We start from the raw sequence: 11,965 nt of genomic DNA, 5'->3' as shown, positions 1-11,965 counted from the left end.
AAAGAAAGGGACAAGATCACGTTTAATCATTTAAGCATTGAACGCTGCAGTAGACGCATCTACGGACCTACCGCAACCGTCTCCAGCGCAAAACGAATCTTGTGACGTTTAGGATCAATTCTGTACAATGACGACACATTGTAGCCTACTCTAACTCTAACTCTAACCTCAGCCTTAACCGTAAGTCCCCTAACCTCATATCAGTCTTAAACGGCCATGTAATTAGTTGACAACGCGCGTCGTCGCTGGTAGCTGTGATCAACCGCACAGAATGCAGCCTACCGAGATATATCGGTGGGTCAGTAGGTAGAGGCTACTGAGGGCTATTCAATGCTCTGATTAAAACGTGATTTTTTTTGCAATGCATTGATGGCATTCGAGACCGGTGTAGCAGGACATCCCCTCCCCCTCCCTCCCCCGCCCTATCTATCTATCTATCTATCCATCTATCTATCTATCCATCTATCCATCTATCCATCTATCCATAGACGGGTGTAGCAGGACATCCCCTACCCCTCCCCATCTATCTATCTATCTATAGACGGGTGTAGCATCCCCTCCCCCCCTCCCCCTCCCTCCTATCCGTCCAGTAACTTGAGGATGCTGTCTCTCTCCTTCAGGGCCTTCCATGCCTGGTCCTTCTCCTTCTTGGTGGGCGTGCGTTTCTTCTGCCTGGCGGCCATGATGCGGCGGAACCCCTCCATGACCTCGTTGTCGGAGACCCGGACCCTCTGCCTCAGCTCCTGTTTACGCATCTCCTCCTTGGCTAGCCTGGCACTCAGAAGCAACAGACAAAACAAAAACAAAAAAAGACGGCCATTGTCACAATAATCACTTGAAACAACTGGAACTTGATGTGGTTTTGCCAATGTGAGACTGGTATACAAAACGAACAGCACATACTGGTTTGTCCCCTCACACAAGATATCAGAGTGAAATATGGACATGAGGGTATTGATTTGAGCTCACTCTTTGTGGGCACTAACAGAGAGACTTTGCTATTATGCTACATGCCTGCCTGTCACTTGTGGAGCAATAGAAAGCTCCTGTTGTAAAGGGATTCTGTATTGTATATTTTAATGTATTGTACTACCTTTTTTAAGTTTTTTGATTCATGGGTTTTTTATTATTGTTTGGACCCAATGTTTCATACATTTGTGTCAATAAAGTAACTAACTAACTGGGAACTATTTTAGTTGAGCTGCGAAGCGACAATTATGGTAGGCCTAATAAACAAATTGCCCGGTTTGTCACTCTTTCCACAAATATGTGCAGTTTTGTGCACCAGAGGCTGCTGAAGAGACTCAACTAAATGGTGAATGAATAAGTGTATAACTATGCACACCTCTAGGTTGTCTAGTAGTTCATTCTAACAGTGCTATTCAAGAAAAAGAAGGATACATCTTTATATTGTGGCACCTCGGAGAGATCCTTATGGGAAGCCATGCCGTTATTAGACTCTTGTTCATCCCATTAAAACCTGGCAGATTCTTCTACAGTTTTCTCAAAAGCCTATGTTTCTATATCAGTGGTGCTCAAACACTTTCATGTTTCTATATCAGTGGTGCTCAAACATTTTCATGTTTCTATATCAGTGGTGCTCAAACATTTTCATGTTTCTATATCAGTGGTGCTCAAACACTTTCATGTTTCTATATCAGTGGTGCTCAAACACTTTCATGTTTCTATATCAGTGGTGCTCAAACATTTTCATGTTTCTATATCAGTGGTGCTCAAACATTTTCATGTTTCTATATCAGTGGTGCTCAAACATTTTCATGTTTCAACGACCCCAAACATTTTATCCATTTAGCAGCCGACCCCCATCCGAAAATATGTTGTTTCCAGGGACCTCCCAGAAGCAAAGATTTGAGTTTGAAATGAATTATATATTCAAAGACTTGCACACATTTCACAATCTTTCAAAAATAGCAAGCTCGTAGCGCGGCATTCGGTGCCGCGCTTACGAGCTTGTAGATCTGCTATTTTTCAACAGATAAAGTTTAAAAATAATCGTTGGGTCATTGTTATCTCTGTGTGGATGCACTTCCGTCTGTCGTCCTCACCGGAGCAGCTCCTGTTTGCGGGATCTGTTGTGAGCGCTCAGAGCTTTGAGCTCCGCCTGCCTCTTGTGGAGCTCGGCCAGGACCTCGTCCTCGGAGTCTCCTCCCGCTGGACGCTCCTCGGAGTCCAGCAGCCCCTGGGACACCAGCTCCTCCTTGATGCGCGCCTCCAGGGAGCGCGTGTGAGGAACACTGGAGGAGAACAGGTGGATTATAGTATTGGGCTACATCATCATGGAATAGAAAAACGCCGACCGGCTGAAGTAATCGTGACATTTTGTGAGACCATTCATGTTTGTTAGAACATTCACATCATGGAATAAAGCAAATATAAAATGTCAAGACTACGAAAATTGAATGATGATCGTTTCATAGGCCGACCGGATGAATACATTTTTGTGAGACCATTCATGTTTCTGGAAGATGCTTCTAAACCTGTAGTCTATTGCTAGTTTTGATCACTTCAAATACTCTAATGAGCTTGTAGATCGGCTATTTTCGGTGCACAGCATGCTTTCAGAGAAAGCTGGGCTTCTATGGAATCCAAATGACTGAAATCAGTGAGTGACGTGCCTTCCACACTTCCGACGTACTTCCTCCCCCAGTGTAAATTGTTCCCCACCTCCTTCGACACACATGGCTCCAACGAACTGCAGCCGCCAATGAGGCATCTATTTTTTTTTATATCTATGTTCTCGACGTTATTGGCTGGGGATCCCCGGAAATGCTATATGGCCATGTCTCGCAACCTTGTATAATGTGGGGCCCCCCGAAAATACTTTGACGACCCCCAGGTTGAGAAGTACCCCTGATCTAAAACAAGTACTAGTCACTATAATAGATACTTATTGGTGTTTTAGGTGTGTACACTGAATTACTAAACATACAATATCCAGATGTATAGTTAATTAGCAAGAAGCATGTTGCTGCCTGATGCTACTCAAGGTACTAAGATGTCCCACAAGAATCTGCAATTTTAAACGTGTGTTGTGACCGTAATAAACAAGCAAACAAATTATATCGGCATGGGATTTAAAGTACATTTTATATTGTACAAGAGATGATGTGTAATGTATACTGTAAATACAGTACCTGAAAGCTTTGCCCTGGCTTCGAGGAGACGTCCCAGCTCCATCGTCCTTCCCGGAAATGTCTGGAATGGGAGAGTCCTCCATGGGCGATATTATGTTCTCCTGCCAGCACACAGTCACATATCAGTGAGGAGGAGTCACAGTGAACACAACACGGAACACAGATACAGAACACCATATTATGTCATTTGATTAAGCATCATGTTTGAGAACGGTCAGGTACACTTGTTAAGACCTGAGGCTACAAATGCCTCATAAATCAGTAGTTCTTAAACTATTCAGCAATTCTAAATTATTCAAAGATTTTCATTAGTGATGCACCGATCTATCGGCCACATAATCGGTATCGGCCGATGTTGCTGTTGAAAATACAACTGACATTTACCGATGGCAGTAGCCGATGTTTATCTGTTGTTGACGAATACATTTTGCATTGGCTGTGTTGGTTATCTGTAGACTACCAAGCTGTAGATTTGAACATGTATTCCCTGTATTGCATATGTATTTGTTTCTCTGGCACGAAAAGGGGATATAAAAACAACAAAAACAAAATAATAAAAATGCATTGGTATCAGTATCGGCTATATTGTTATTTATTGCCAAGAATTTCCATATCGGTGCATCACAAATGTTCATATATATCTGCCATTTTAGAATAGCCAACGCTAGAATCTAAAAAGAATGACACAGATGCTTTCGTGGTATTAATGGGTTAATTGTGTGTGTCTCACCTCCACCAGGGCCTGGAGCAGGCGCTGTGTGAGCGGGCCGAAGGGACAGCCGTCTTCTGGAGAATCGTGTTGGGACTCAGACTTCTTCAGCAGAGAATCCACGTCTGGAGGAAGACCATCAGGAGACATCAAGTTAATCAATAACCTAAAATATGATAATCAATAACCACGTGGTGCACGCAGGGTGGAGCTAAAAGACGCATTCAACGACAACACCACACAGGTTTCACAGTTGCTGTAACCGTATTGATTTAGTCTACTAAAACTATGGCGAAAAATGTCCATCGACTGCTTTTTTTCCACTGACTAAGGGCCGATTCATACTCCTATTTTACCGCTGTTTCGGTGCTGTAGTGCCGAAATGATTTTGGCTCATCAGACATTTTCAGTAGCACCGAAGAGCCGACATTAGGACGGTACCCCCTCCGAACCTCAAATGACGTCACATTGTAGGCCCTACAGCGCCGAACCGACTTTTATTCGGCTCTAAAATAGGAGTATGAATCGGCCCTAAGACTAATCAAAAAATTATTCTGGAGTTGCCCTTCTGTGGTTCCATTTAGGAGAAGTGTCCACAGTGTCCTGGAAGCAGTCTTTGGTGTTGACATTCCTTTTGATTTTAAAACCATGTATCTTGCAGATCTGGGAGGACTTCACTTTGCAAAGCAGGATCAGTATCTAATGAGGGTATTGCTGGTGGCATCCACAAAAGCCTTAACAAAAAAGTGGCTTACAAATGTTATACCAACTATAAATGAATGGATTGATTTAATCTATGGTATATTTATTATGGAAAGAATTACGTTCAGCTTTAGAGGCCAGGGTGAAGTCTTCACAGATAACTGGTTTAGATGGATTGCTCATATCTCAACAATGAGACATGATTTTGTTTAAATTATTTTGTTTAACCTGTAGAAGCAGATACACCTGTTTGAGGTACTTTTTACTTTAATTTATGATCATCAATAGAGAAGAGAGGCAGTTTTTCCCCCTTGTGTGTATTGTATGTATATTGTCTTGTTTTGTATTGTCTGTATTGTCAATTGTCAGTCGTTTCGTTTTTCATGTTTGTCTGATTTAAAATTCAATAAAAACTTAAAAAGTCAATTGAAAAAAACAAAAGACTAATCAGAAAATAAATAAAAACTAAGCTATGATGACTAAAACTACAACTAAATATACTGACAATTTCGTCAACAAATAAAAACTAGACTAAAATGTAAAAGGGAGCGACTAGTGGAGAAGAGATCCAGTAGTGAACCACCAGCTGCTCCTAGAAACCCTAGCGGAGCTAGGCATCGGTGGAACGGCACTAAAGTGGTTCTCCTCCTACCTCACCGATCGGACCTACCAGGTTTCCTGGAAAGGTCTGCTATCATCCCCCCGAACCCTCCAAACTGGGGTCCCACAGGGATCTGTACTTGGTCCCCTCCTTTTCTCACTGTACACTAAATCCCTTGGCACTATCATCTCTGCTCACAATATATCCTATCACTGCTACGCCGATGACACACAACTGTTCCTAATCCTTCCCCCCCTCTGCCACTCAGGTGGAAGAGCGCATCACTGCATGCCTGGCTGACATCTCACAGTGGATGTCCTCCAACCACCTCAAGCTGAACCCAGACAAGACTGAGCTTCTCTTCTTCCCAGCTAAGTCCTGCCCTATGCGGGAGCTAACTATTTCCGTAGACAACGCCCTGGTAACGTCTGTCCCAACAGCCAGGAATCTTGGTGTTGTCCTGGACAGTCAGCTCTCGTTCAAAGCTCACATCACAGCTGTCACTCGATCATGTAGGTTCACACTCTATAACATACGACGAATTAGACCGTTCCTCACCCAGGAATCAGCCCAGCTACTAATCCAGACAACAGTCTTGTCAAAACTCGACTATTGTAACTCCCTCCTTACTGGCCTACCAGCATGTGCACTTAAGCCTCTCCAGCTGATCCAAAATGCAGCAGCTCGCTTGGTCTTCAACCAGCCAAAATTCTCACATGTCTCCCCCCTGCTCCGCTCCCTCCACTGGCTCCCGGTCGCTGCCCGCACAGAATACAAAACTCTGATGCTGGCATTCAAAGCAACCAAAGGTATGGCTCCCCCATATCTTACAAGTATGATTGAACCCTACAAACCCTCCCGCGCACTCAGATCAGCCAACGCAGGGAAACTGGAAGTACCCTCACTAAAAACGCCGGGACAACGCTCCACACGTCCCAAACTCTTCTCCCTTCTGGCTCCAAAACTGTGGAATGCACTTCCCATTGCAGTCAGAACTGCAGCATCACTCCCAATCTTCCGCCGTAGCCTGAAAACCCACCTTTTCAGACTCCATCATGGCCCATAGCACTTACCCTAACCCCTTAGATAGCATTTCTGTTGGCTTAGATAGCATTTGACACAGACTTATAGCATGTTATGTAGACAGCACTATAATTGTATTGTATATAGTCATAGCACGCCATAGTACATATGTATAGCATAGTAGTGAATATGTATAGTTTATTATGTATAGTGTATGTATAGCTTCATCATATAGATATTCCACTGTTACCTTCTTAGCTTACGCATGTTTCATGATAGATGCTTTTATGTGATGCATTCCCATGCTTTTGTTCTTGCTTAAATGTAAGTCGCTCTGGATTAAGAGCGTCTGCTAAATGCCTAAATTGTAAATTGTAAATTGTAGAACTAAAAGACAAGTCATTTTATGCTGCGACACATTATGACTCCATCAAGGCCTGCTAAAAAGACAAAATCAACTGTAGATTTAGTCGACTAACACTAAAACATTTCAGGGGACTGAAATATGACTAAAACTAAATTAAATTTGATTCACAAATAAAAAAATTACCCTTGGCATCCAGCTCAGAGAGGTCCTCTAGTCAGGTTCTTACCCTTGGCATCCAGCTCAGAGAGGTCCTCTAGTCAGGTTCTTACCCTTGGCATCCAGCTCAGAGAGGTCCTCTAGTCAGGTTCTTACCCTTGGCATCCAGCTCAGAGAGCGGTCCTCCTCCCGTCAGGTTCTTCTTCTTGTCGTTGGCCCGCGCTCCTTCCCTCTGCTCCTCCAGAAGGTCCTCCTGGGCCCAGCGCTGGGAGTAGTGTTTCCCCAGAGCTGGGATCTAAAGAGACAGACATGCCGTCTGTTATGGAACAATTCGTCGGGACGGTCTGTGCCAGTGTTTCAGAGTTAGAACTGTGTTTTCCACCCTTTTTCACATCAAGCCCCATTATCGGCATTTGAGCCACGGACCACCGTTTGATGACATTTAGCCTCTCGGACCCAAAACTTAGAATATTTTGTTGTCGGTTGGATAACATACAAATGTTAAACTCTCAATAGTTAAAGATCTATAAGGGCACATTTGGTTACCAACTCTCCCTCATTTACCTGGGGAACCCCCTAAAGGACCACTGGGGACCCCCTGGAACCCCCTCAAGGACCACTGGGGACCCCTGGAACCCCCCCCAAGGACCACTGGGGACCCCCTGGAACCCCCTCAAGGACCACTGGGGACCCCCTGGAACCCCCTCAAGGACCACTGGGGACCCCCTGGAACCCCCTCAAGGACCACTGGGGACCCCCTGGAACCCCCTCAAGGACCACTGGGGACCCCCTGGAACCCCCTCAAGGACCACTGGGGACCCCCTGGAACCCCCTCAAGGACCACTGGGGACCCCCTGGACCCCCTGGAACCCCCTGGAACCCCCTCAAGGACCACTGGGACCCCCTGGAACCCCCTCAAGGACCACTGGGGACCCCCTGGAACCCCCTCAAGGACCACTGGGGACCCCCTGGAACCCCCTCAAGGACCACTGGGGACCCCCTGGAACCCCCTCAAGGACCACTGGGGACCCCCTGGAACCCCCTCAAGGACCACTGGGATCCCCTGGAACCCCCTCAAGGACCACTGGGGACCCCCTGGAACCCCCTCAAGGACCACTGGGGACCCCCTTGAACCCCCTCAAGGACCACTGGGACCCCCTGGAACCCCCTCAAGGACCACTGGGGACCCCCTGGAACCCCCTCAAGGACCACTGGGATCCCCTGAAACCCCCTCAAGGACCACTGGGGACCCCCTGGAACCCCCTCAAGGACCACTGGGACCCCCTGGAACCCCCTCAAGGACCACTGGGACCCCCTGGAACCCCCTCAAGGACCACTGGGGACCCCCTGGAACCCCCTCAAGGACCACTGCCGGAGGTTTTAGGGAAGCTTCTGACAAACTCTTGTGTACATGCACTTGTGTATATGCATTTTAAAACATGTGCATGTATTCTATGAATGGCTTTAAGTCATACTTTGTAATATTCAGCCTCATCATCTGGGGCCTTCAGAAGTTCCTCGAGCACTCGGATTTCTTCATTTGTGATGTCAGCACAGTATGGTTCAACCGATGCCCAAAATCTGCAGAAAAATTAATAAATGTAAGATTTCAACATTTCATATAAAGAATATTATGAATCCTCCCACCCTTGAATTTGCATGCATGACCTTATAATATATCTGACCTTTCAGGAAAACATTCAAGTAAAGTAAGACTTTTATACTTGTACAGCTATGTATTCTGCTGTTATATTACAACCTAGATGGTGTATATCCCTGTCTAGGCCTCTAGGGGATGTCGTAAGACAGCATAAAGGATTGAGCAATGCAGACTTGCAGAGTGAAAAAAGGAGAAGACACCAGATATATAATTACACTGCCCTACAAAGATATATAATTAAAGATATATAATTACACTGCCCTACAAAGCCAGTGCCGTAACTATGGGACAAAACATGTTTCAACTGGTCAGCCAAATAATTTATATTCCACAAACTTTGTAAATATGTTCTTGAGATCATTGTTTATCCCCCAAAATCAATCACGAAGGCTAATTTTGAGTTTTTGGCATATACTAATAAGTCGGTGTGTCCAAAAACACAGCGTAGGGCAGCTTACAATATCAGTGAATAGTTGGTGTTTTGCTGACCTGTTCGGGGCATCGTTCTTTGGAGTGCGGGGGATCTCTTGGGACTCTTCGGTGAGCTCGTATCCGTGGACTTTGGCCTGGAGGTTTTTGGTTTTGGACCTGCCGGGACCGGGGCCCGGCGCGTGGCCGCCTTTACCGTCCAACTTCTGTTTTTTGGGTTTGTGGCGAGACGAGGCAGAGGGGTCGGGATCTTTGCCCAGCTTCAGGAAGCGCTTGTCTCCCTTCTTGTCCTGCCAGTCGGTGAGGATCTGAGAAATATAGCATGATCAAAGTCAAAGTCGTACCATTTGTCACACACGTCAACACAGTGAAACTTGCTCTCCACTATAGAGGGTGGTGTATGACAACGTTCCGATTCAACACAATCTTTTCCAACATAACTTGTGAGTATCTTTTGAACTCGAATAACCCAACTCATAATTGTATTTATTTTGTTTTATTTTATTTTATTTTGTTTTATTTTTTTGTTATTTATATTGTTTTTGTTATCTGTGCTTAAATTGTCATTTTTGTATCCTACTGTTCATAATATATGTCAAATATGCATGGTTTTTGTTTTTGTATGTCTGTACTCAATTATTAATGTTATTTTTTATATTGTTTTAATGATGACGATAACTGTGATGGCGTGAGGGAGAAAATGAAAAAAAGAAAATGGTATGTTCAAACTGTACTAAATTGTTGAAACATACTACCAATAAACACATATATATAAATAAATAAAAATTGCTCTCCGCATTTGGCCCATCTCTTGGAGCGGTGAGCCACAGCCGTGCCGCGGCTAGGAAGTCATTTGATTAGTTGATTTGACCCCCCAATCCAACCCATTGATGCTGAGTGTCAAGCAGGGAGGCATTGGGTCCCATTTTTACAGTCTTTGGTATGACCCGGCCGGGGATCGAACCCCCGACCTCCCAGTCTCAGGGCGGACACTCTAACCACAAGGCCACTGAGCTGGTCATGATGGCTTTAATGTTTTCCTTCATCAACGCCACAGTATATAGAGCGTCGCAGTCCCGCCCCCTTTCAGAATGACGAGTGGCCCAGGAAATGATTCCCTATTCATTTTCCCTATAGGCTTTTCAAAAAGTATTTATTTAAAGACGGTAACGCCGCGGACAAAGCCAACTCGGATCGTGACAAATCATGACAATAAACACAATGTTTTGGGCCGATCAAATAATTAGTAAGAAGAAAAACAAAACAAAAAGTGCTGTTAAGGAATCATCGGACTATTAAGAGGTTATCGTTAAGGAACCGGAAATCATTTAAAAAAATCCCAAAGGACCCTGACCCTAGTAGGGTCCCCTCCCAGTGAGCTGTGGCGTCCCACAAGGAAGCATACTAGGGCCTTTACTGTTCCTAATATATGTTAATGACATGACTTCAGCTTGTGACTGCAACTTGTTCCTGTTCGCAGATGACTCAGCACTGCTGGTCTCGGACAGGAACAAACTGCAGGTTGAAAAGACCCTCAGCTCTGAACTCGGTAGAATCTGCACCTGGCTCGCTGATAACAAACTATCCTTACACCTGGGAAAAACTGAATCCATCCTCTTCGGATCAAATAGTAATCTCAGCAAGGCAGATGGCTTCTTGGTTAGAGTGGGTGACAATATTATCACACGAAAAGATCAAATTACCTACCTAGGTTCCATCCTGGAGGCCAATCTTTCCGGTGATAAGATGGCCACCAACGTAATCAAAAAAGTCAATCAAAGAACAAGATTCCTTTACAGGATCTCCTCACTGGTCAGCAAAAACACCTTGAAGACCTTAACAGGAGCCCTCGTACAAGGTTTCTTTGACTATGCATGCACCTCTTGGTACCACAGCACCTCAAAGGCCCTTAAAACAAGGCTCCAGACCTCCCAAAACAAACTGGTCAGGCTCCTACTTGGCCTCACCCCCCGAACCCACCTCACCCCTGCCCACTTTGACAGGCTGGGATGGCTTAGGGTCGTCGACAGAGTACAGCATCTTGCAATGGGTCTGGTCCACAAGATTCGATACACCACCAAGATACCCATGTACCTGTCTAAATACTTCCTTAATGTAAACGAAGTCCACACCCACAACACCAGAGGGAGTGCAACAAACCATGTACAACCCAGATTCGGCACAAACAAGGGACTAAATTCTTTTCGCTCCTATGCCACCAAAATGTGGAACGCCCTACCAACAGTCATTAAGACATGTGAATCCCTTGACTCCTTCAAAACCGCTCTCAAAGGGCACCTACGGATGGCTGCAATTCGAAACTGGCCTCTGTAAAATCTGAATCCCCCCCACCCCCCCCACCCCACTTTCCCTCACTGTATATTGTATCTTTTCCCTTTTTTGCTTCCCATATGATGAATTTAGCTACATAGAAATGTCTATTTGTATGTCTCTAAATGTTTGTATGTCTTTAAATGTTTTGATGAATTGAACAATGTGGACCCTGTTGTAAACAAGTGTAATGCTTAATTGGGTCGTCCACTCACAGTTGACAGTCTTTGTATTGAGTTTGTGCTTAAAATGTACTGTAAATTCTACAAACTGTTAATAAATATTTCAATCAATCAATCAATCTGAAATAGCTCGTAGGTCTGCTATTTTTGAAAAGTCTTGAAAATGTGGTGCAAATCTTTGAATATATATTCTTCCAGAGCGAACGTTTTTAACACAGTCAGAACTGTAGCCTCACTCCCAATCTTCCGCCGTAGTCTGAAAACCCACCTCTTCAGACTCCACCATGGCCCGTAGCACTTGCCCTAGCCCCTTAGATAGCATTTTATGTCAACTTAGATAGTATTTTAGACAGACTTATAGCTCGTTACGTAGACAGCACTAGAATTGCATTTTATGTAGTCATAGCACTTTATAGTACACTACACATATATATTGTATAATATAGTATAGTTGACATAGATACTCCACTGTTACGTTCTTAGCTTATACACGATTCATGATAACTACTTTTTATATATGTGATGTATGACATGCTTTGTTTTTGCTTAAATGTAAGTCGCTCTGGATCAAGAGGGTCTGCTAAATGCCTAAATTGTAAATTGTAACTCAAATATTTGGAGGGGTCCCTGCCTCCCTGGACCAACATATT

General features: G+C 44.4%; 1 protein-coding gene across 3 annotated transcripts in view; it reads right to left on the bottom strand.

The window, feature by feature from the left end:
- Positions 1 to 528: 528 nt before the first annotated feature.
- tada3l (transcriptional adaptor 3-like) overlaps positions 529 to 11,965 on the bottom strand; it is a 14,300-nt gene continuing 2,863 nt past the window's right edge. For all 3 annotated transcript variants that reach the window (XM_083770587.1, XM_083770586.1, XM_083770588.1), the window contains 7 exons: positions 8,863 to 9,110; positions 8,189 to 8,294; positions 6,870 to 7,008; positions 3,886 to 3,989; positions 3,156 to 3,256; positions 2,067 to 2,255; positions 529 to 771 (listed from right to left, as the gene is read on the bottom strand). In XM_083770587.1, coding sequence (XP_083626713.1) covers positions 579 to 771; positions 2,067 to 2,255; positions 3,156 to 3,256; positions 3,886 to 3,989; positions 6,870 to 7,008; positions 8,189 to 8,294; positions 8,863 to 9,110 — 1,080 coding nt within the window. In that variant the 3' untranslated portion in view covers positions 529 to 578. The remainder of the gene's footprint in view (positions 772 to 2,066; positions 2,256 to 3,155; positions 3,257 to 3,885; positions 3,990 to 6,869; positions 7,009 to 8,188; positions 8,295 to 8,862; positions 9,111 to 11,965) is intronic.

Source organism: Protomyctophum parallelum (genome assembly GCF_964188405.1).
Source record: "Protomyctophum parallelum genome assembly, chromosome: 8".
NCBI classification, from domain to species: domain Eukaryota; kingdom Metazoa; phylum Chordata; class Actinopteri; order Myctophiformes; family Myctophidae; genus Protomyctophum; species Protomyctophum parallelum.
This window is presented reverse-complemented; position numbering and strand designations above follow the sequence as displayed.